The 25682-nt window shown below is 51.1% G+C and overlaps 1 protein-coding gene across 1 annotated transcript; it reads left to right on the forward strand.

Moving 5' to 3' along the window:
• Positions 7508-20598, forward strand: GUCY2D (guanylate cyclase 2D, retinal). The gene is made up of 20 exons (XM_018064036.1): positions 7508-7599; positions 7973-8720; positions 8808-9112; positions 10411-10762; positions 11125-11209; positions 11476-11578; positions 11966-12067; positions 13032-13112; positions 14594-14800; positions 14896-15052; positions 15590-15739; positions 16397-16545; positions 17033-17196; positions 17292-17484; positions 17731-17905; positions 18203-18301; positions 18413-18507; positions 18607-18692; positions 18818-18929; positions 19457-20598. The coding sequence occupies exons 2-19, from the start codon at positions 7982-7984 to the stop codon at positions 18909-18911; spliced, it is 3336 nt and encodes a 1111-aa protein (XP_017919525.1). The 5' UTR covers positions 7508-7599; positions 7973-7981; the 3' UTR covers positions 18912-18929; positions 19457-20598.

Genomic DNA, 25682 nt, shown 5'->3' on the forward strand with positions numbered 1-25682 from the left:
TGGAAAGTCCTCCATGATCCATTGTTAAAATAGCAAAGTGTAGAACAGTGTCAGCTTTTTCGTAAATAAGGCAACTATGAGAAAATACATTGAGGGACTTCCCTGGTGATTCAGTGGTTAATACTCTGCACTCTCAATGATGCAGTTTCGATTCCTGAGTTGGGAACTAAGATCCCTCGTGTCACACAGAACAGCCTAGACAAAACAAAAAACCCTCAGGCAGAAAATATACTTTTATTTGCTTGTGTATGTAGAAAGATCTCCAGAGGATACACAAGAGCCTAACAATGGCTGCCTCTTTGGGGGAAGTGAGACAACAGGAGACAAGGGTGAAAGGGAGACTTTCATTATATTCTCTTTAGTTTTAATTGATTAATCTATTTAATTATTATGTTTCTGATCCTGGCTGGCAGGATCCTATTTCCCCGACTAGGGACAGAACCCGGTCCCTCAGCAGTGAAAGCATGGAGTCCCAGCCACTGGACCGCTAGGGAATTCCTTATTTTATTTTTTAAACATGTAAATGTATTATCATTCATTAAAAATATAAAATAAAATATTTTAAAGGAGGGAAGCAGATTGTAAAGCAGTACATAAAATGATTTATTTTCTCATATCCATTTTAAAAGCTATTAACAGCAAGACTTTCATTTTTTACTTAAACATTTTTGTAAACTTTCATTTCTACAAGAAACGTGTGTTATATCTGTAATCAGAAAGAACAAAATGGTGATTTGAAATTTATTTTCTAATTGAATAGGGGAAAATGATATATTTGTATGTTTCCTCCTCACTCTATTACAACTGCGAATGAATGGAATCCTGGTTTTCACCTTCTATTTTTTTAGACTCAGTGTTCTTTTCTAACTCAAATGGAATTATTTTTTAAGACTTCAGTTCCTCCAGGAGTTGAGTGCTGCCCTGAGATTCAGGCCAGATTGGTTTCAAAAGTCCTTTGCCTCACATGAATTTAAGGAAGCTTTTGTTTGTTTTGTTTTGCCTACTATTGTAGTGACTACTGCAATGACTCCACAAACTTCTAATTCCTTCTATCAGCTCCAAATTTAACAGCTTTATGGGAGACAGGGGCGGCGGGGCCGGGCGGGGGTGGGGGTGGGGGAGGGGGAGGGCGCGGAGAAGGGACTAAAGATCTCAGAAGACATTTTCCCTTGCCCCCTGGTAACTCAGACGGTAAAGAATTTGCCTGCAATGCAGGAGACTTGGGTTCCATCTCTGGGTAGGGAAGATCCCCTGGAGGAGGAAATGGCAATCCACTCCAGTATTCTTGCCTGGAAAATCCCATGGTGAGAGGAGCCTGGGAGGCTACAGTCGACCGGGTCACACAGTCGTACACGACTGAGTATGCATGCTGATGAAAGAGAACCAGCACCTGCCAGAGGAGGGCGCTCAACGTATAGCTGCAGTTATTTATAGAGTTGGATTTAAATGTCTTTCTGCCCTCTGGTAACTCTATCAGAACTGCTCCTTTAAAAGCTGGCCCCGCCCCTTTGTGTAAGAGGGCTGTTTTGCTTCGGTACTTTACAGATTGAATACAAATTTAGTGGGCAGTGGAGAAGAAACATAAACAAGCTCTGGTATGGGTCTCTGGAAGGGAGGGTGAAGTCTGGCTGTGTAATCTCAGAATGAGGACCAGGATGGATTCAAGATATTTTGCTGCCTCTCCTCTTCCCCCAAATATAAATTGGTGCAGCCTCTGTGAAAAACAGTATGGCAATTCATTAAAAACAACAACAACAACAACACCACACACACACAGAAAAATTATCATCTGATCTAGCAATTCCAGTTCTAGATATATCCCCCAAAGAATTGAAAGCAAGGACCAGAACAGGTATTTGTATACCCATGTTCACCAGTATTATTCACAGTAGTCAAATATCCAGGGAGGGTTGAATAGATAAACAAAATGTGGTCTTTACATGCGTGCTCAATCGCCTCTGACTCTTTGCGATTGTATGTAGCTCCATGGACTGTATGTAGCTTGCCAGCTTCTCTGTCCATGGGATTCTCCAGGCAAAAATACTGGAGTAGGTTGCCACGCCCTCCTCCTGGGGATCTTCCTGACCCGTAGATGGACTGGTGTCTCCTGCATTGCAGGCAGATTGTTTACCTCTGAGCCACTGGGCAAGCCCAGTCTCTACATATAATGGATTATTCAGCCTTACCAATGAAGGAAATTTTGATACATGCTACAACATGCATCAAATTTGAGTACATTATGCTAAGTGAAATAAGCCAGTAACAAAAGGACAGATACTATATGCTTCCACTTATATAAGACACCTTCAGCTCAGTTCAGTTCAGTTGCTCAGTCGTGTCAGACTCTGCGACCCCATGAACTGTAGCACACCAGGCTTCCCTGTCCATCACCATCTCCTGGAGTTCATTCAAACTCATGTCCATTGAGTCAATGATGCCATCCAGCCATCTCATCCTCGGTCGTCCCCTTTTCCTCCTGCCCCCAATCCCTTCCAGCATTAGAATCTTTTCCAATGAGTCAACTTTTCGCATGAGGTGGCCAAAGTACTGGAGTTTCAGCTTTAGCATCATTCCCTCCAAAGAACACCCAGGACTAACCTCCTTTAGAATGGACTGGATGGATCTCCCTGCAGTCCAAGGGACTCTCAAGAGTCTTCTTCAACACCACAGTTCAAAAGCATCAATTCTTTGGCGCTCAGCTTTCTTCACAGTCCAACTCTCACATCCATACATGACTACTGGAAAAACCTAGCTTAGTCAAATTTATAGAGTCAGAAAGTAGAAGGGTGGTTGCCAGGGGGTTAGAGGGAGGGGAAATGGGAATTATTGCTTACTGGATGGGGAGTTTCAGTTTGAAAAAGTTTTAGAGATGCATAGTGGTGATGGTGGTCCAACAATGTGAATATATTTAATGCTATTGAATGATATGCTTAAAAATGACTCAAATGGTAAATTTTATGTCATGCATATTTACCACAATTTTTTTTTTTTAAGTTGCTGAGTCATGTCTGACTCTTTGTGACCTCATGGACTATATGGTCCATGGAATTCTCTAGCCCAGAATACTGGAGTGGGTAGCTTTTCCCTTCTCCAGAGAATCTTCCCAACCCAGGGATTTAATCCAGGTCTCCCACATTGCAGGCAGATTCTTTGTCAGATGTGCCACAAGGGAAGCCCTATTTACCACAATTTTTAAAAGTGAAAAAAAAAACAAACTCTGCTCCTCATCACTACCTACATTAGTTGTCACTTCATGGACCCTAGGAGAAAATCAGGAGATTTTGGAATAAGCCAAATCAGTCTCTGGGCCTCAGTCTTATCACCTGTTAAATGAAGGAGTGGGATGGAGAATCCATGATTCCTAGAGATGTTGTGTCAGAAGAAGAGAGATTGGGGGAAATAACCCTTACTTCTGTAAAGAAAATTTGGAGCCCAAGACTATATAAATGAATATTGATACCTATTAGATTTTGAGACTACTGCTTTTTTTTTTTTTTTTTTTTTGCCATGCCATACTGCATGTGGGATCTTATTTCCCCTACCAGGGATCATACCCCATGCCCCCAGCAACGGAAGCTTGGAGTCTTAACCACTGGATTGCCAGAGAAGTCCAAACATTTTTTTTTCAAACAATAAAAAATTTTTTTCAATTACCGGATATTTCAAACATACAGAAAATCCCTAAAATACAGTGATTAAGTCCATCTCCATGAGACCTTAACTGTTCATTCACTGCTCTATCCTCAGAGGCTAGAATAGGGCCTTAAGACATAGTAGAAATTCAGTAAAAGTTTTTGAATATCTCCTCATATGTCTCTTCATATACAAATAAATGTTAGTTTCTCTAGGGTAATTCTTACAAATGGAATTGCTTCAACTTTACTAATTGCCAAACAGCCCACCAATTTACACTCTTATCACACATATGTAATACCAATTTGTATTGGTACTACACATGTAGTACATAATACATATGTATTACCAACTCAAATTCATACCAACATTTGATATTGTCACACTTTCTTATTTTTGCCAGTCTGATGGATGTTAATGGTATTTCATAGTTTTATCTTGCACTTCTTTTATTAGTGAAGCTGGGCATTTTTCTTTAGGCTTTTCTTATAACTTGTCTGTTCATTTCCTATGACCATTTTTCCACTGGGTTTTAGTATATATGCTGCCAAAACGAACACTCTACTGGGTTATCTTTTATCATACCCCATATATATTTTGGATACGAACTCTTTGTTAATGTTTTGAAAATTTCTTCTTCTTGTTGGTGGCTCATGTTTTCTCTCTGTGATATGATTTTTTTGACCAGAAATTTTAAGTTTAATATTTTCAAATTTATGACTATTTTCCATTATGGTTTGTACTTTGTCATGTTTAAGAAATTCTTTCCTATTCTGACTGATAAAGACATTCTCTTTTTAAAAACAATTATTTGTATTTATTTGGCTATGCTGGGTCTTAGTTATGGCATGCAGGATCTTTTTTTAGTTGCAGCTAAAAAAAAAAGGTTAATTCCCTGACCGGGGATCAAACCTGGGCCCCATGCATTGGGAGTGCAGAGCCTTAGCCACTGGACCACCAGGGAAGTCCCCATTTTCTTTTTATTAAAAGTTTTTTATTAAATCTTATTGGGAAATAACTTCAAATTTACAAAATGCTGCAAAAATAAAAATAATATAAAGAACATTCACATACCCTTTACTCAGATAGTATTAACATTTAATCATATTTGTTTATCATTTGATAAATATATATAACATATAGTATGTAATATATAAGACAAAATATATACACATATTTTCTGAACTGTTTGAGGGTAAGTTACATACATTATGGTGCTTTACAGCTAAATGCTTCAGTGTATTTATTCAAATACTTCAGCTAAATACAAATAGGGATAGTGCAATTCAAAATTTACATTGATAAAATACTTTGATCAAATCTCCCAATCATATGATGACCAATGTCATCAATTGACAGATGTTAATACACTCTATAGCATTCTCATATCCCTATGAACCCTATACTCATATACAGCTTTAAAAACCCTTTGGGGACTTTCCTGGTAGTCCACTGGCTAAGATTCCATGCTCCCAATTCAGGGGGCCTGGGTTTGATCCCTGGTCAGGGAACTAGATCCCACATGCTGCAGCTAAGTTCAACAACTAAGAATTCACATACCGTAACTAAAGATCCTGCATGCCACAACTAAGACCCAGTGCAGCCAAATAAAAAAAGAAAGAAAGAGAGAAAAAAAAAATCCTTTGTACAGGCTCCAAACTAGAGGCAGGCATTGCATTTAACTGTCATGTTGTTTTAGCTTCCTTTAATCTGGAATATTTCCTCAACCTTTATTTGTCTTTTATGATGTTGACATTTTTGAAGAATACAGGCCCATCCCTTTTTTTAGTAGAATGTTCCTCATTTTGTGTTTATCTGCTATTTCCTTGAGATTAGATTGATAAAATGTACTGGGGAATCCCAGTGGTCCACCTGTCAATGCAGGAGATGCAAGAAATGCAGGTTTGGTCCCTGGCTGAGGAAAATCCCCTGGAGATGGAAATGACAACCCACTTCAGTATTCTGGCCGGAAAATTCCATGGACAGAGGAGCCTGGCAGGCTACAGCCCCCGGATAGGCTACAGTTCCATAGGGTCACAGAGTTGGACTGGACTGGGAACAAATGCACACAGTCTCAGCTGGAACACTGCATAGATGAATATCATGCAGTATTGGATCTGTGCAGTATTACTGTGTCCTTCTCAGGTTACCATGTCCAGAGGTACACAATATCTATCTGTCCCTTACTGGTTGACCAACACTGGTCAAAGTGTTGTCCCATTTCTCCACTGTCTAATTACAGCTTTTTATTTATTTTTTTGTTCCCTTCCAAACTCATAAGCATTCTGTGGTGAGACGCCTTAAGACATGCAAATATCCTGCTTCTCATCAAAATTTCTCCCTAGCTTTAGCATCTACTGATGATTCTCGCCTGAGCCAATCTTTGTCATGATGGTTGAAAAATGATTCAAGTTTAAAATTTTGTTTTTAATGTCTGTCTTTAACCTGGAATTGATTTATGTAGTGTGAGATAGGGATCAAATTTTGTCTCCTCCCTCCCCCTCTCGTATGGCTAGCTAATCAGCTCCATTTGTGGAAAAGCTTCTTCTTAGTCTACTTGTTCATTTGTCAAATTTTCATTTTTGCTAAGTTTGTTTCAGTGCTCTCTATTCTGTCCAGCTGGTTTATTTGTTTACCCCTGCACCAATACTACAGTCTTTTTTTTTTATTATTTAAAAAAGTATTTGTTTATTTGCCTGTATTGGATCTTAGTTGCAGCACACAGGAGGATCTTTAATTGTACCATTAAACTCTAAGTTGCAGCATGTGGGATCTAGTTCCCTGACCAGGGATCAAACCCAGCCCTCCTGCATTGGGAGCATGTAGTCTTAGCCACTGGACCACCAGGGAAGTCCCTACAGTGTTTTAATTATTATAGTTTTGTAATAAATATTGATATATAGTAAAGCAAGTATCCCATTACAGTCTTCTATAAAATTATTTTATCCATTTTTGTCATCCTGGCAATTATAGTCTGGAGAAGGCAATGGCACCCCACTCTAGTACTCTTGCCTGGAAAATCCCATGGATGGAGGAGCCTGGTAGGCTGCAGTCCATGGGGTCGCTAAGAGTCGGACACGACTAAGCAACTTCACTTTCACTTTTCACTTTCATGCATTGGAGAAGGAAATGGCAACCCACTCCAGTGTTCTTGCCTGGAGAATCCCAGGGATGGGGGAGCCTGGTGGGCTGCCGTCTATGAGGTCACACAGAGTCAGACACAACTGAAGCGACTTAGCAGCACCAGCAGCAATTATAGTCATTGTCATAGGTAATTTCCACAACGACCTTCAGAGAGCTTAAGAAACTTTCCCAAGTTCGCAAAGCCAATAAGGAGGAATCTGAGCCCAGGTCAGTCCAAGGTCCAAGTTCTTTCCGTTACTTCCTGGAGTTCTGCCTTCCCAAGGCCAAAAGGATAGTTATCTAGGCATGGAGATGTGGAGGTCAGAGAATCAAGTGTGGGCAGGTGAGAGAAGCCAGCTATCACGCTGGTTTGGGTTTGGTCTCTGGGTGTAGACTTTGCCAGCCAAGGGATGGGCTTGGACTTGGCTGGCAGAACTGGAAACAAGAGTAGAGGGAATAGGACCCTAGGACTGATCACCCACAAGTGTCCATGGACATATCCTGCGGCTCCCCAGGCCGAGCAGGGTAGTGTGGCAGCAGCCTGAGAGGGGCACCTGCAGCTGCTTTTATGTTGGGGGTTGTGGTGGGGGGCTTGGGAGGCAAGGAAGGGAAAGAAGCTGGCTGGCTGTCTGGAAGCTAGGACAGAGCCCACCCCAGGAGGCCCCATCCTCCACCAGCCCCTTCCTGCCTGATTAAGAGACCCTAATCAGCTTGGGGAGATTAAGGGCTCTGGCCTGCTGTTCCCACACCCCCCGGCCCTGGGCCCTGGCAAAGGAGACCTGTCAGAAGGATCGCCCCTGTGACCCCTCACCCTGGCCCTGGGCCCGACCCCCGGACTTTCCGGTGAGTGGCAAAGCCCCCTCCACGCGGACTCCAGGGCCCTTTTGCCCGAGAGAGACCATGGAAGTGTATAGGAGTGTCCCTACTGACCCCCCAACCCCACCACGGCTCTAAGAGGGGGGAGGGGCAGACAAGGGGGAGCGAAAGCAGGGCAAAGCAGGGGTGGTGCAGTATTAGGGGTACTTCTAGGCTATACCCCGACCCTATATAGACGTCCACGCAGGGGCGGGAGGCGCGGTGTGGATGCAGAGACAATCCGCAGGTTAATTGAGGTTTGAGAAAGTGAGGGGTGGGGGTGGCTGGGAGGGCGTTGCGGAGAGCCCTAGGAGAGCTCTGGGGGTCGCATCCGCTCATGCTGCTCGGTTCGTGCTCGCAGAAGCCGGCAATGACCGTCTGCACCCTCCTCGCGGGTGGGCTTCGGAGCCCCGGACTCTGCGCCCCCACGCGGTGGGCTCCGTCTCCGCCCGGCCTTCCCCGGATCCCGTCCCGGCCCCGGCCTCAGCTGAGGCCACTGCTGCTGCTGCTGTTGCTGCTGTTGCCGCGCTCAGTCCTCTCGGCCGTGTTCACTGTAGGGGTGCTGGGCCCCTGGGCCTGCGACCCCATCTTCGCGAGTGCCCGCCCGGACCTGGCCGCCCGCCTGGCCGCCTCCCGCCTGAACCACGCGGCTGCCCTGGAGGGCGGCCCCCGCTTCGAGGTCGCGCTGCTGCCCGAGCCGTGCCGGACGCCGGGCTCGCTGGGGGCCGTGTCCTCGGCGCTCACCCGCGTCTCGGGTCTCGTGGGGCCGGTGAACCCCGCAGCTTGCCGGCCGGCGGAATTACTAGCCCAGGAGGCGGGGGTCGCTCTGGTGCCCTGGGGCTGCCCCGGGACGCGGGCAGCGGGCACCACGGCTCCGGTGGTGACTCCCGCGGCCGATGCCCTCTACGCCCTCCTGCGAGCTTTCCGCTGGGCACACGTGGCCTTGGTCACCGCCCCCCAGGACCTGTGGGTGGAGGCGGGACGCGCACTTTCCACGGCGCTCAGGGCCAGGGGCCTGCCCGTGGCCCTGGTGACCTCCATGGAGCCCTCCGACCTGTCTGGAGCCCGAGAGGCCTTGAGGAGGGTCCAAGATGGGCCCAGAGTCAGAGGTAGGCTCCCCTGCAGGATGCGAGGGCGGGGATCTGTCGTCCAGGGAGCAGAGGACAGAGTCCCTAGCCGGGTCTCTGTGTCCGCAGCAGTGATCATGGTAATGCACTCGGTCTTGCTGGGCGGCGAGGAGCAGCGCTGCCTGCTGGAGGCTGCAGAGGAACTGGGCCTGGCCGACGGTTCCCTGGTCTTCCTGCCCTTCGACACGCTCCACTACGCCTTGTCTCCAGGCCCTGACGCCCTGGCGGTGCTCGCCAACAACTCACAGCTTCGCAAGGCCCACGATGCGGTGCTCACCCTCACCCGTCACTGTCCCCAGGGAGGCAGCGTGCAGGACAGCCTGCGCAGGGCCCAAGAGCACCGGGAGCTGCCCCCGGACCTCAATCTGCAGCAGGTAGAGGGACCAGGAAGGTGGGAAGAGGGGAAGAGAGCAGAGAATAGCCAAAGGGGAGATGGAGGCTGGAAGTGGACAGACAGATGGAATGAGAGGAGCATGCAGTCAATGGGAGGGAGGAGGTATACGGAGAGAATAACCAGCAACTCTCCCTGTCCTGGGAATGTGGAGGCTCTGACCTTGCTTGGAGCATCTTAGTGTATTGGAATTACTTCCAGAGAGTAGGTAATGAGACCTCTCACGGTCAGCCCCAAGTAGCAAACTCTTAACCAACTCTATAGTGCAACATCTTTTGCAGCCTACTTAAAAGTAAACCCACTTCCAACAGGCTATGACCTACAGCCTCTAACAAAGAGCTGGTGTTCTTAAAAGAGAGCTGGAAAAAGAAATAGAGAGAGAGAGAGCCGGAAGGAGGGGGAATACAGATCCAGCCTCCATGCCCAGTTCAGAGGTGTTTCCCCTGGGTCTTAACTTTTTGAGAGCTTACATCCTGTGAGAAGCAGAAAGGTCCCTGGGTGGAGCCAAGGGCTTTTATGAACATTTAGATTCACAGCTTATTCCCAACAAGCAGCTAATACTCCGGATTCCCTGAGAACAGTGATGAGATGGGATGGAGGGCAGGTGAAGAAAGAGAGGTGAGGGAAAGGGTGGGGAACATCCTATTCTGTTCTCAGTAAGTAGCATAGCCACTTAGCTGCCCAAGTGAGACCCCTAGAAGTCACTTGATTCCTATAACCCTTCCTTGGATGTCCAGACATCCAGTCCTCTCACCTTTGCTTCCCAAAAGCCATTTGAATCCATCTACTTTCTCCATCCTCGCTGTCAGTCCCCTGGTTCAGGCCACAGCACCTCTGGTCCAAATTCCCAAATGAAATCTCCCAGTGGTCTCTACTTCAACACTTACCTACCCCAGGCCTTTCTCCACCCAACAATCTGCTTTCGATGAATAATAGGTAATGATTTTTAAAATATATGCAGGGTAACCAAAAGGAGAGGAAAGAGAGGAGATGTAGGTGATGGAATCAGAAGTAACGAATGATAAGAAGACCTTAAGAATCCTGTAAAGAGGGAAGGGCAGTGGCAAAAAGAGATGGGATAGCCAATTAGGGAGTGGAAGAGAGAACCAATGGAGAGAGAGGAAGAGAGCCAATGGGAAGGATATGGGACCTCTAACTAGGAGGTGCGGTCAATTCTCAGAGGGCTTGAAGGGCCCAGTAGAAAAATAAGCGGGGACAGTAAGTCCCTGTCTTTCTGTGGGCCTGGACCCCTAAATCTGAGGCCCCCACCCTCTTCCCCAGGTATCCCCTCTCTTCGGCACCATCTATGACTCAGTCTTCTTGTTGGCTGGGGGCCTGGCGCGAGCGCGGGCGGCCGCAGGTGGCGGCTGGGTCTCCGGAGCGGCAGTGGCCCGCCATATCCGGGATGCCCAGGTCCCTGGCTTCTGTGGGGCCCTGGGCGGAGCTGAGGAGCCCTCATTTGTGCTACTGGACACGGATGCCACTGGGGACCGGCTGTTCTCTACATATGTTCTGGACCCTACCCAGGGCTTCTTCCACTCCGCTGGAACCCCAGTGCATTTTCCTAAAGGTGGACGGGGGCCTGGGCCTGACCCCTCGTGTTGGTTCGACCCAGACACCATCTGCAACGGAGGTGAGGGCGTTGTCCCCCCACTGGGACAGTGACCATGAACCCTCCAGGAAATGGTGAGAGTGAACTCTCATCCCGTTACTCCTGTTGGAGGACCTTCCAGGTCCTCCTCAGAGACCCCTGGCTTGTGCAGGACCCCTCTATTGGGGACCCCCTGGAGCCCTTTTGGAAGCTTTTTAACATTCCCAAGAATCACCTTCCCACCTTTTGCAAGACCCATGACTTTTCCCTCAGTCCTGTTCTGAGCACCCATCCCCCTTTCCTGGAGCCTGCAGGGTTTGACAGCACCACATACCTCCTTAGAGAGGGTGCTCCCCTCTGCCCCCGCCACGGTCCCCAGCCTCTCTCCTCTCACTCCCCTCCAGGAGTGGAACCCAGCGTCGTCTTTATCGGCTTCCTCCTGGTGGTTGGGATGGGGCTGGCTGGGGCCTTCCTGGCCCATTATTGTAGGTGAGTAGGGGAGTGAGCTAAGTAGGAGATATGCTTGGCTCTCCATCTGCTGGAAGTGGGCAACGGTGCAGCAGACTGGGCCCACTCAAGAGTAGATGAAGGGAGAAGGGGAGAAGGAAGAAGGCCTGGAGAGCTGGTGGAGTCCCAGAGGATGCGTGATCTGGGGGTGACTGCCCTCCCCTGAGACAGCATTACCCCCCCCCCCCATTGGCCTCCTCTCATGGATCTTGTTCCCCTTGGTGAAGATGACTTCCTTTCTCTACCAGGCACCGGCTGCTTCACATTCAAATGGTCTCCGGCCCCAACAAGATCATCCTGACTCTGGACGACATCACCTTCCTCCACCCGCATGGGGGCAACTCTCGAAAGGTGGGGGAAGTGGGGAGCCAGGAGCCAGCTGTCCTCTCCTGCCTGGGCCAGCCCTCACCCCAGCCCCCCTCCCCCGGAAGGCCTGCTTTCTGTCCTTGCTGTCCCAGGTCTGAGTGCTGGGATAAGCCCCCTCACGTGTGCAATGAGGGTATCAGCCCCTGTCCTGACCACTTTCCTGAGACAGCGTGACGCTCCAACAAGAAAATGAATATGTTTGTTTTGTAAACCATGAAGCATTCTGTACATGGGAAGTAATGTCATTATCACCTTCTCTAATTAAGGTTTCTTCCTTTCCCTTCTATAATCCCCAGAACTCAGCCTGACCTCAACCCAGGACTCTGACCCCACAGTGTATTTTGACTCTGTTCTTTGACTTCTTTCCTCCAGGTGGCCCAGGGGAGTCGAACCAGTCTGGCTGCCCGCAGCACATCAGATGTTCGCAGCATCCACAGCCAGCTCCCGGATTACACCAACATTGGCCTCTATGAGGTGAGCATGAATTCCCAGGCAGGCCAAGCTCTAGTCCTGGAGACAAGTGGAGGAAATGGGGATAGGAGCCCAGGATGGGAACCCCAAGAGGGTTCGGGGATTCCTCCTCAAAGTGAGGCATCTGGGAAGCCTTCCTGCTGGGGGATTTCCCCTTAGCCATCATCCAAGTGACAGCTTTTCAAAGGCCTATCACAATGGCCTAAAGACTGGATGCCTGGGACTTCCCTGGCAGTCGAGTGGTTAAGAATTTACGTACCAAAAAAAAAAAAAAGAATTTACCTACCAATGCTAAGAGCTCACATGCCCGGAGGCCAAAACACAAACAACAACAAAACCTCCAAAAACAACCCCCCCCCAAAAAAGAAGCAACATTGTAACAAATTCAATCAAGACTTTTTTTTTTTTAAAAAAAAAGGCTGTCTCTGACTCAAGCCAGACCCACGTCTTGACCCCACCCAGCATTTCTATCCCAATCAGTCCCTGGAACAGCAAGACATAGCGTGGAAAAAAGAAAGTCACAAGAGGGCATTAGGACATTAACTATGAAGTCTGCAAATCTGAATGTGGTGGGATGGGTGGGAGATAATGAGATCAGATTCAGGGAGAGCCAAGAGAGCTCGGCTAATCAAGAGGGAGGGAGATTTAGAGCAAACATCAAGCTCCTTGTTCCTGCTGCCCCTTTAGTTGTCGTACTCGGGCTTCTCATTGCCGTGGCTTCTCTTGTTGTGGAGCATGGACTCTAGGACACATGGGCTTCAGAAGTTGCAACTCCCAGACTCTAGAGCCCAGGCTCAGTAGTTGTGGCACACGGGCTTAGCTGATCCATGGCATGTGGGATTTTCCAAGATCAGGGATCAAACCCTAGCCTCCTGCATTGGCAGGCAGATTCTTTAGCACTGAGCCACCAGGAAAGCCCCCATAGGGTTTTAAGAAACCAAATTCATTACTCCTATCTCTGCTCCAGGGAGACTGGGTTTGGCTGAAGAAATTCCCAGGAGATCGGCACATAGCTATCCGTCCAGCAACCAAGATGGCCTTCTCCAAGGTGGGAGTGGGTCTATGATGGGGTGTGGGGTGGCCGTCATTTCTTCCCTCTTTGCCTTCTCTTTGGAGCTGAGTCCAAGTAGGCCCCACTGTGGGGGAGACCAAGAGCTCTCAATGAAGTGTCCCCTCTTCTCTAAAGCAGGTTTCCCATCATGCTCTTACAACACTAGTTCTTTCTTTGAGATGTTTTTTATCATAATTTGTCATCGTCTGTTCACCTGTGTGTGCTTGCTTATTTTTTATCTTCCTCCCTCCCTGAACTGTAAGCTGAGTGAGAACTTTTTCTCTGTCCCCTCAATTGTATTTCCAGCACCCAGCACGGTGTCTGGAATATTAGAGACACCCAGCGAATGTTTGTTGAGTGAATGACAGAAAATAAATGGGCTTCCAGTTCTGTCAGACTGCTTGTGCAGCATGGCCCAGTTGATACATATTGAGGGAAGTGGAAAACCGGCAAGGAGGCTATAGACTGGCTTATTCTGGTACTTCCAACCTTAATGCCCCCCTTACTCCCAACACTGTACAGCCCTGGCCTGGCCTCCTTCACAGATACCTCCCAGAAGCTCTGGGTCACAGCTGCAGAATGACTTAAGTGGACTACCAGTAGTCAACAGACTAGGTCACCATTTAATAACGGGCATTTAAGATGAAAAGAAGCCCCTTGCGGAACCAAAGAAAAGCTAGTAAGAGCACCAGTCACCCACTAGCCCCTTTTTTCCAGCCAGATGGTGAGGGCCTCTGTCCTCCTGGTTGGGTGTGACCTTGTTGATGGCTCCTCTTGGACACAGCTGGACTGCTTAGTCCTTCCCTAACTTGGGGAACAACATGATGGGGGAGGTCTCAGAAATATCTGGTGCAATGATGTAACCAAGCAGAGCGGCCCTGTGCTGAGTCCCCAGCACAAGCCATTTTGGTGACTTTTGAAAATAGTGCAATGTCTGCCTGATTCTCCCCCAAAGGGCTGTTGTATCAGAAGGCAGGGTGGTACCAGGAGCTTCTCTTTCATCAGGTGTTTTCCTTTAAGACCCATCAAGTTCAAAGTCTTATGGTTAATAAATCAGAATCTGCCTGGGTCCTGATTACCAGGGCAAGGTTGTCTTTTCACTCATAACTTTTAAGTTAAATGATGTTCAGGGACTTCCCTGGTGGTCTAGTGGTTAAGACTCCGCGCTTCTACTGCAGGGGGCGCTGGTAAGGGCCGGGAGAACTAAGATCCCTGCAGTCCTCGCGGTGGGGCCAAAAGTACGAAATCAAAATCATGTTCAGGGTCTGAACGGTGGCCTTTGACTATGTTGTCTTTTCCAGAGAGAGAAGTTACTGTAGAAGGAAGCCCCTTACATGCCCTATAGATTTTTCCACTCACTATTCTTATCCCATCTTCCGTTCAAAGCCAGGCCTGAATAACAGCCTCCGCTCCATCCACCTGGCCCCCAGGACAGAAAATACCTGTTAACTGTCCCCCTAACCCCCACCACCCTACAGATCCGGGAACTCCGGCATGAAAACGTGGCCCTCTACCTGGGGCTCTTCCTGGCGGGAGAAGCTGGCGGCCCCGCGGCCCCCGGGGAAGGCGTGCTGGCTGTGGTCTCGGAGCACTGTGCCCGCGGCTCCCTCCAAGACCTCCTCGCCCAGAGAGACATAAAGCTGGACTGGATGTTCAAGTCCTCCCTCCTTCTGGACCTCATCAAGGTGTGCGTGTGGGAGTGAGTGGGTGGGATGCAGCGGGGAGGAGTCAGCAGCGGACCCGAGTGGGCTGAGTCTGCCCTTTACGACACCCTTTCCAGGGAATAAGATATCTGCACCATCGAGGGGTGGCCCATGGGCGGCTGAAGTCACGGAACTGCGTGGTGGACGGGAGGTTCGTGCTTAAAGTCACCGACCACGGTCATGGGCGACTGCTGGAGGCACAGAGGGTGTTACCGGAGCCACCGAGCGCGGAGGGTAGGCGTCTCCGGCTGCCTCCTGCGCGGACGAGCATCCCCCGCGTCCCCATTATTTCAAGCGCCTCTTCTTTCCTCCTTCCCTCGAACTCTCTCCATCTCACATACACTGGACGCGACTCCTGAGACCGAAAAGGTCTTGTGACCTCTGAGACGGAGAGAGGGAACTCTGTGGCTGGGGAGGCGGGGCTTGTTGGGGGGCGGGACTTGTTAAGGGGGTGGTACTTGCGCCTGAGGGCGGAGCTCCTGCCTCTGCTGGGGGTCCTGCTTCAAATGGGGCTTTACCTAATGGTGGGGCTTGTTTCCAAGGGACCAAATCTTCTCTAGGCACCGCTTTGTCTAAAGGGCAGGACAGTTTGGGAAACCTGTTTTGGGTTTCTGGTAGTTTCTCTTGGGGATAACTGCGAGCAGTAAGGTCAGACACAGGCTGAGAGGCTGAGCTTTATTAGCAAGTCTGGGCTTTATGGTGAGGGTGGGGGGCCTGTCCCCAGGGCCTCCGCGGCTCTCCGCGTGCCCACACCCCCTTCCCCGACCTCAGACCAGCTATGGACAGCCCCGGAGCTGCTTCGAGACCCGGTCCTGGAGCGCCGGGGAACGCTGGCCGGCGACGTCTTCAGTCTGGGCATCATCATGCAGGAGGTCGTGTGCCGCAGCGCCCCCTACGCCATGCTGGAGCTCACTCCCGAGGGTACGGCCGCCCCTCGCCTGGTGCTGGGACTAGAGACCCAGCCTCGCTGGGTACTGACACTTACGTGCACCTGAAGGATCAGGGCAGTGGAGAGCCAAGCCTCACGAGGGGAGGGGTGACCTTTCAGCGCTCCATGGTTTCCTCTGTTCTGACCCTGGAACCCTCCTGCTCCCCCAAGGCTAGTAGCACATTCCTGTCTGGTTCTTACGGGCCCCAGGGAGACAGCAAGAGAGCGGAAAAGGGGAAAGAGAGCAGTTGGATCTAGTTCAAGTCCATATTATCATCTATGGTGGTGCTGGTGGTTTAGTCACTAAGTCGTGTCTGATTCTTTGCGACCCCATGGACTGGAGCCCACCAGACAGGAAACAGAGAACTACTTGATCAATCTAACCTCTGCTTTTCTTATATGCAATAAATAAGGCAGCCTCTTTGCCTGACACCTCTTACAGCCCCCTGCCCCCCTCCCCACGGTTCAGGGTCCTCTTGTTGCTCCCAGAGTCACCTCCCATGCTACATTTTCTCATCTACTGAAGCTCTGATTTAAAGGAACCCCCGACCATTTCCAATCCCCTCATTCCAAGCTTCAACAATCAGGCCAGAGTCAGAGGTGGCTTCTCTTCTGGTCCATCTCCTCTCCTGGTCCCTTCATGCTTCCAGAAGTGGTGAAGAGGGTACAGAGCCCCCCTCCACTGTGTCGGCCCTCCGTGTCCATAGACCAGGCGCCCATGGAGTGCATCCAGCTGATGAAACGGTGCTGGGCAGAGCAGCCAGAACTTCGGCCCTCCATGGACCGCACCTTTGAACTGGTCAGGGGCTGGGCTGGGCACTTGCCAGAAACCTGGGGTGGGGCAGGGGGGCTGCTGAAAGGCAGGCTGGCAGGATCTTTGACCTTCCAGGCTACTTCCTAAGCCTGAGGACTAAGGGTTTGGTGGGGACAAGAATGGGGGCTGTGGAGACCTTTGGAGTGGCAGATGGAGCTCTGGATGGGAGAAAATTTTAATTCAATTAAAATTACATTTATTGAGTATGTATTTGGCCTGGTGTGGGGAAGAGACCCTTGGCTTGGGAGTCCAAAGACTGGGCTGGTTTCAGCGCCTTGTCAGTTTTCTAACAGAACAGCTGACCTCCAAATAATGTGTGAAAACACAGTGCCCAGCAACGGGGTGAGGTGTGGGCTTGATGAGGATGAGATGAAAGGGAGTGTAGACAGAGGATCAGGCCTAATATGGCTGCATGAGAAGGGCATGGCAGCCCAGGTCCCCAGCAGCCCCACCAGCTTCCTCCTCCTACTAGTTCAAGAGCATCAACAAGGGCCGGAAGATGAACATCATTGACTCGATGCTGCGGATGCTGGAACAGTACTCCAGTAACCTGGAGGACCTGATCCGGGAGCGCACAGAGGAGCTGGAGCTGGAAAAGCAGAAGACAGACCGGCTGCTCACACAGATGCTTCCTCCGTGGGTGTCTATAGGGAGAGATGAGCGGGGAGGACAGCTGGAGTCCAGCCAGCCTGGGGCGGCCTCCAGGCAACCTCACCACCTGCCATCCCCAGGTCTGTGGCGGAGGCGCTGAAGATGGGGACACCTGTGGAGCCCGAGTATTTCGAAGAGGTGACACTGTACTTCAGTGACATTGTGGGTTTCACCACCATCTCAGCCATGAGTGAGCCCATCGAAGTCGTAGACCTGCTCAATGACCTCTACACGCTCTTCGATGCCATCATTGGTTCCCATGATGTCTATAAGGTGGGGTGTGGAGGGGACAAGCCCTCCTTCAGTTTCCCCAGCCCCCAGCCCTTCCTGCTCAGGTCCCAGACCCACTATCCAAGTCCACCAGCACAGTCCTCTTTCCCAGCCCTCCTGTTCCTTTTCTCTGCTGCCAGTCCCCCATCTGGAAGGCCCCCAGGATCTCTGCACTCACCCCAGTTTAGGCCTCCTGATCAGGGACAGTGGCATTGGCAGGGGACGCTCAGTAGTGAACTCTGGCCTCAGGTGGAGACAATTGGGGACGCCTACATGGTGGCCTCCGGGCTGCCCCAGAGGAATGGGCACCGGCACGCGGCAGAGATCGCCAACATGGCTCTGGACATCCTCAGCGCCGTGGGCACCTTCCGCATGCGCCACATGCCCGAGGTGCCTGTGCGCATCCGCATTGGGCTGCACTCCGGTAACTCTGTCGCCGCACCGGGCGCCCCTGCCCCCAGGCACTCCAGCCCCTCTCCCTAGTAGGGCAGGGCTCCGCTTTCCTAGATAAGAGGCAAACTCGTGGAGGGGGCGGGGTGGGGGTGGGGGACTTGTTTTGAAGACACCTTTTCACACCAGGGGCTCCATGGTAATTGGGAGGGCATGCTTGAGAGGGTGTCTTTGGGGAGCCAGTGGAGATTCTGGGAGTGCTAAAGACCACTGAGCCCTACTAGGTGCCGCCCAGTGCCCGCCGGCCCGCCAACCCTGCGCCTCTCCGCAGGCCCGTGCGTGGCGGGCGTGGTGGGCCTCACCATGCCCCGGTACTGCCTGTTTGGGGACACGGTCAACACCGCCTCGCGCATGGAGTCCACCGGGCTGCGTGAGTGTGGCGGCGGGGGGGGGGGGGGAGTGGGGGGAGCGGAAGGGGCGAGGTGGGGCGGGGACGCGGGAGGGGTGTCCCCCGAGGTCACGGTGTCCCCCGCTCTCCCAGCTTACCGCATCCACGTGAACAAGAGCACCGTGCAGATCCTCTCCGCCCTAAACGAGGGCTTCCTGACTGAGGTGCGGGGCCGCACGGAGCTGAAGGTGAGGCCGGGCTGGAAGATATGCTTCCACTTTGACCTGGAGCGCCACCGGCCCTCACCCCAGGCCGCCTGAGCCCTCCCGTCCCGCGTGTCTCCCCAGGGCAAGGGCGCAGAGGAAACGTACTGGCTGGTGGGCAGACGCGGCTTCAACAAACCCATCCCCAAACCACCGGACCTGCAACCCGGGTGAGGATCCGGCATCCGTGGGTGAAGACCGAGTTACTCCCTCGGTCCCTTCTCCCCACTCCTGCCCAGCACGGCAGGGTGGCGTGGGTTTTGCCCTCCCACCGCCTATTCTCCCTTCCCCACAGGGCAAGCAATCACGGCATCAGCCTGCACGAGATACCCCCTGATCGGCGCCAGAAGCTGGAGAAGGCGAGGCCAGGGCAGTTTTCTGGGAAGTGAGGCTGGGTCTGGGACAAGGTACTGTGCCCCCTTCCCCCGGCTCCTAGGCCCCTCAGACCCCGGGGACCACACATGCTTCCCAGAGGACAGACAACCCTTCCCCTGCCTGAAGACCTAGCCCTGCCTGCCTGCAGAACTTCCCACTCAAGCCAAGAGTCCTTCCCTGACTTGATGGGCCCAGGCTGCTTCCTAAACCCAGACATTTCCCCTGGGAGGGAAGCACCAGCCACAGCGATTCTGGTTTTGGAGCTCTGGAGTGGTCCAGGAATCCAGACTTGGGAATACCTTTAAACATGACCTTCTGGAACTTTCACTCTGACCCCCTCTCCCCTTACTGCATTAACAAGCCCTTCCTCTGGGCCTCTGGAACTCAGTGATCCTAGGAGTCACTAGAGGACCAGTTGACTGTTGCCTCCAGAGCTCTGTTCTAGCAGACACCCAGCCCTCTGCCCTCCAGGAAACTGATCCATGATTTTCCCCTACAGAGGAGAATCCTCACGACCCCTGTCCACGATTTCCCTCTGAGACCCTCCTCTTTCCCTCAGGATTATTCCGGAAGGTCCTTTTCCTGAACGTTGCTGCTGTAGGTGACCAAAAATCTGGCTAATACCAGTGACTTCTGTCCAGCTCTGCCTCAAAGGATTATGAGCCTTTACAAGAGCTGGTTGCAAACCAGTTGTGTGACTTTGACAAAGCCTCATTCACTCTCTGGGCCTGGGTTCCCCTTCTGTGGTGAAATGAAGAGTGGCCTAGGTGGTTTCTGCACACCCCAGCTCTGACAGCTGGGCTTCTGAGTGGTTGGCCATGGGATATGGGGCACGGGGCACGTGGTCTGCAGCCCCAGTGATCCTGAGCCCATCAGGAAGGCCCCAGGAAGGAGGATCTGGGATTGGATGTCCCAACACCAGAGGAGGTGGAGCCTGCCTATTCCACCAGCGCAGGGATTGTCACATGGCCTGAGGATTCCAGGGCTTCTGTTTAGCCTCAAGCGTCCTTCCCTTCTCTATCCTCCACCAGTCGGAAACTGGCTCCTTTGGTAGCATCACCACACACCTTGCCCAAGTGCAGAGAAAAAAAAAACTTGGTTCCTGGCTTTGGGGAAAGGAATGTAAACAAACTGCACCAAACCTTTACTAACCAGAACACCCAGGAATAGTAGTATTCTCTGTTTAACTGGGCGCTGCTGAGCAGGCAGTTGGATGGAAAATCCTTCCTGCTTAGATCTTTGCCACAAGCATCAAGCCATCCCATCCTGAAGTTTCTTTTGTGGTACTTTGATATCCCAGAGCCTGGGCTTTGGCATGTTGGACTCTGGGTGGCAGAAGTTAGCAGCAGCTGCAGCCACTCAGGCTGTCTCTCTAGGTAGTGAGCCTCCAGTCCCTGGTGGTGTGTGAGCAGAACTAGAGATAGCTAGGTGTGTGAGCAGGGATAGTACCATCAGATGGACTCCCTAGGTGGAAGATTGGACTCAGTCCTCACCACACAGTGTGGCTGGTGGGCCAGCAGCAATGACATCACCCGGGAGCTTGTCAGCAAAACAGCATCTCAGGCTCCGTTGTATGGAAATAGAATCTACATTTTAACAGAGTTGAACAGAGTTCCTTGAGAGTATGTATACATACTGTTAAGTTTCTGAATCATGGAACTAAGTGATCTTAGGAGCTCTAAAATCTCAGAATTGCTGAGAGTGGATGGCTGAGAAATACTGGCATGGGTTGCCATTTCCTTCTCCAGGGGGTTTTCCTGGCCTGAGGTCAAACCCAAGTCTCTTGCATCTCCTGCACTGTCAGAAGGGTAGTTTACCATTTGCACCACCTGGGAAGCCAGAATTTCTAAGATTTCGTAAGAACCAGGTGAGAAACTAGTCTTGAGACTTGTTTGGCCACTGGAATGGTTTTCTTTTTGTCTTGAGCTAACATTTAGAAATCAACTGAGGCCCCATTGTAAAAATGTCTACCAAATTTCCTTCTTTGAAATCAAAAGCCCCACAGAGGGGCAGCTGCAACTTCCTGCTGGAGCTAAAGAGCAACCGTCTCCCCACCCTACCCCTCTCTCCAGGGTTTCACTTTCCCATTCGCACAGTGCCCACCACTCCCCATGGACGCCAGGACACCAGGATTCTCTGAACTCCTCTTACGTGCCTGTCAGGTACCTGTAGACATCAGCCCTCAGGACCCTGGAGTAGCTGATGTCGGGACTATGGATGAGCCTGGGGCTTGAAGGGTTGCTTTGCCTGACTCGTGAAACCCACAAACTTAGTGGTCTTTTCCTCCTTCCTAAAGGCAGAGAAAGAAGGGAGAAGAAACCTAAGATTCAGCAGCTACAGGTTCTGGTTACTTAATGTGGTGCTGCCATAGTGAGTAATATGGTATAATTTTAAAAGCATTTTAACCAAGTTTGGAGATGATGAATTAAGGATTTCTTTTTTTTAAACCCTGATGCACTCACACACACAGTATTTTTAAAACTACCTACATTCTGAAACATCTGTCTTTAGATTTTTCTCTGTACTTGGGTTCCAGGGATTGAAGGCCAGCTCTGCATTGCTGGTGCTGGACCTGACATGTGGACATAGCTGTTTCTCCCCTGCCTCTTCCCTCCTTCCTGCCTCACCCCACCCCACCCTTTCTCACTCTTTTCCTCCCAGCCTGTGTGGGGCCTTGGATAGTTACTAGCCTGTGATTCAGGGGAGCTTCAGGAAAGAGTTGACTTGGTGTTAGGCGGAGGAGGACTGATGAGAATAGGCTGGAGTGGGGCACCCCCAGAGGGGAAGGAGGATGAGCTGGGGCCGAGCCTTCTTTGGGGCAGAGGTGAGGCAAACAGGGCTGAGCCAGTTCCTTCTCATTGTCAACTCAGCCTTGTTCTCAGGTGCATGCTCAGTCACTCAGTCATGTCTGACTCTGCAACCCCATGGACTATAACCTGCCAGCCTCCTCTCTCTGTAGAATTTTCCAGGCAAGAATACCAGAGTGGGTTGCCATTTCTTTCTCCAGGAGATCTTCACGTGGAGAATCCTTGGACATGGGGATCAAACCCATGTCTCCTGCATTGGCAGGCGGATTCTTTACCACTGAGTCACCTGGGAACTCAGTCTGAAAGGAGACCATGCATGTGACTGGGGGAGAGCCTGGTAATGGAGAGGCCTGTCCTCCTCCCCAGTCTGGAAAACTCAGGGACCACCCGCCCTAGAGCTCAGAGCGTGGGTGGGAGTGGAGGAGGGAAACGATCAAGCCACGGTCTCCTCTCTGCTCCTAGTCTCCTCTCTCTGCCTGGCAGTTTCTCCCTGTCTTTCTCCTCCATTTCCGTCGAACCTTTTTTCTGGGCCCAGGCAGTCTCTGAGAGAGCTCCTGTCCTCTGACCAAGTCCTGTCCACCTGGTCACCCCTGTTGTTCCTGGGACCCCAGCACCTCCCAGCTCAGAGAGCATCCGGCTTGGCCAGTAGGCTCCCCTCACCTTCAGCCGTGTTTACACTACCTCTGCCGCTGGCCTTGCCTTCAGGATGGCTCTGTAGCCAGGACCAAAGATGGCCAAAGCCGGGATCTCCCACAGCTGCTGCTGCTGGGTCCCCACCCTGTAGCTGGGGCAATACATCACGTCCTGGGGCTCTCCTGGCACCTTTCGTCTGTGCTGCTCTTCAGGGACTGGGCTCTGCTTCCCACCCCCACCTGCAGTGGACCCCAGGGACCCCCTCTAAGGGCTCTGGAACAGGGTTGTGTGGCCATGTTCACCAGGATCTTCTGGACTGTGTGCTCTGGACACCAGGCCACATGCTGTGGTGTTGGGTCCTGGAATAAAGGTGTGCTTTCTTCCATTTCTTGGTATATGGTCCTTTTGGCCCAGATGGTCTGAACACCCCCATCCCTGGAATGTTCAAACCTGGCATTGCCTTGCCAGGGAGGACTTCAGATATGGGGTGAACCCTAGAGATGGCCAAGGCAGGGGAAGGTGATCTCAGGACTGCAACCCCACAGGAGCCCCTCTGCTCAGGGGGTCTGCTCTGAGGGGACAAAGCAGGGAAGCCACAGGACTTTCAGGCTTCTAGAAAAGACCAGGATCTCTGAGGCTCTGGAAATGGGTAGCTGGCCTCATCCTTTGGTCAGAGGCATGAAAGAGGAAGGAAGAGGACAGAGCTTGTCCGTGGCCAAGACCTGAGATCCATGGAAGGCAGAATCCAAGACTGAAGGATCAGGGCCCCCGAATGGGGAAGTTGAGGTCCACAGGTCTCTGGACAAGGTCTCATCAGCAACCCACACTCTGCCTCCAACCCTCCCAGAGTCTGGGGCATTAGAACAGGATAGACCATCCCAAAGCCACCCATGTGCAACCAGCCCATTGGTCATCCATTCTCTTTGAGCCCGACATCCCTGCTGCCCCCAGGGTGTTTTTCTGACATGACCTTCCTAACATCCGTGTGCTGGGCATCCATCATTGCCCCATTCTCAGTCCTTGTGGAACTGACTCAGACCTCCCCATCCAGTCCTGCCCCATCATTCCATTCCTCTGGCCACCGGGATTGCTTCAAGGACAAGTGGATGATCGAGGCTGGGCAAACAAGGCTTCACATTGAGACATTGCTAGAAGCCGAGGGCAGCGTCGCAAGAGGATGTGATGCTGAGTGGTCTTGCCACCACAAGGATAGGATTAGAGCTGGCAGACCTTCTCACTACCACTTGTTTAAGCCTCTGCTCCTCACTGGACCTAATCAGATTCCGCTGTTCAAGGATGATGGGTTAGCAAGTTGTTTTCTTTGCTTAAGCTGAATTGAATTGGGTTTTCTGATGATGGACACTTCTCAAAAGGATTATGGAAAGCAGTAGGGGTTAGACTGGTTTAACAGGAAGGAAAAGGGTCATTCTTGGCGGCTCAGATGGTGAAGAATCTGCCCACAATACAGAAGACTCAGCCTGGGTCAGGAAGATCCCCTGGAGAAGGGAATGGCTATCCATTCCAGTATTTTTGCCTGGAGAATTTCATGGACAGAGGAGCCTCTGTCCAAAAGGGCAACTAACACCTTCACAAAGGGGAAAGCACTGGCTTAGGAAGGGGGAAGGAGTGAAGGACGATGACAGAGACGATATTTCTCTTCAAGCCCTGACTCCATCAGGAGTTAGCCTGGTCCCTTCCCTGTGGCAGGACTATTCCTGAAAATCCACTTACGGGAACCTAACCTGGGAGAGGTTGGGACATTGGGTGAGAGAGCGTGCACAGTCTGGTAGCCTTGTCAGAACTCTCATGCTGACTCAACATTGAGAACGAGGGGGAATCTTTCAGGGCCTGCCCTCCCACAGGAGACAGTGCAGAGGAGAGTGAGGCGAAGTCTCTAAGCTCAGCATGTCTTGCCTCTCAACATCCTTGTGAGTTAGTGACTAGAGCTTGACAAGGAGGTTAGAGTGGGATAGGCGGCTCCCCCTGCTTCTGGAGGGGGAAGGGAGTACAGAGAGAAACTGGGGAGAAGAACAGCTGCGAGGTTCCCACAGAGAGGAGCTTGGTTATCACAGTCTAGAGACTTGCCCATTCAAACTAAAGCCATTTTGTCACCTCCACCAGGGCCATTGTATTGTATCACCTACCCCTGAGTCTGGATCTCTGGCTCCAGAGAAGGGCATGACATCTAGGCATTTACCCATGTGTCACAGGGAGCATAGATCTCACGGTCTAAAAATCATGTCACCCTGGACTTCCCTGGTGGTAGAGGTTGAGAACCCACCTGCCAATGCAGGGGGCCTGGGTTTGATTTGTGATCCAGGAAGATCCACATGCCAAGGGGCAACTAAGCCCATGCGCCACAGCTACCGAAACCCTCATGGTCCTAGAGCCTGTGCTCTGCAACAAGAGAAGCCACTGCAATGAGAAACCCGAGCACCACACCAGAGAGTAGCCCCCACTTGACACAACTCAAGAAAGCCCATGCACTGCAACCAAGACCCGGTGTGGCCAAAAATAAAATTAACAAATAAATGAAAAACACATCTCCATAGACAGCCTCTAATCCTCACACGGCCCATCTTACACACATGGAAACTGAGGCTCCCGGTTGTGAAAAAAACCTTGTCAATTACCGCAGGTGCTGGGATTAGGAAGCACACTCAGGAGTTGGCTTGGGGCCCCTAGGTGCCTCTCACGATGCCCTGGATTTTTTTCTCTCACAGGCGGTCGGTCCTGCTTCATGACCCCTTGATTCTTTTCTGCAAGAGCATGACTTAAACTCCTAGTCAATGTCTGTGTAATCAGATTGTTACAGACTTCAGATTTGGTGGGATTGGGATAGGAACATGAACACATTTTAGATTTCTCCAACCAGTACCTCCAAAAGTCTAGTCCAGCTGAAAACTCTCATCTCCTATCTGCTCTGAAGGTCTGTTCCTCACCGCACTTGTCAGGGTCCTGGTTGGGGGTGGGAGGCGGCACAGGGGGCTGGGGTGGGTGGGAGGAGCACATGCCTGCTTCTTCCCTCCACTCCCAACTCTGAATCCTTGATCAGGATAGGAGGGACATGCGGTGTGTGTATGCCAGGTCACTTCAGTGGTGTCCGACTCTGTGCAATCCTATGGACTGTAGCCCGCCAGGCTCCTCTGTCCATGGGATTCTCCAGGCAAGAATACTGGAGTGGGTTTGTTATGCCCTCCTCTAGTGGATTTTCCCAACCCAGGGATTAAACCCAAGTCTGTTATATATTCTGCGTTGACAGGTGGGTTCTTTACAACTAGCGCCACCTGGGAAGCCCATAGTGGGGACATAGGGGCATAATTTGATCCTGGGATCCCCCACCCT

The sequence above is a fragment of the Capra hircus genome, chromosome 19, assembly GCF_001704415.2.
Source record: "Capra hircus breed San Clemente chromosome 19, ASM170441v1, whole genome shotgun sequence".
Lineage (NCBI taxonomy): Eukaryota > Metazoa > Chordata > Mammalia > Artiodactyla > Bovidae > Capra > Capra hircus.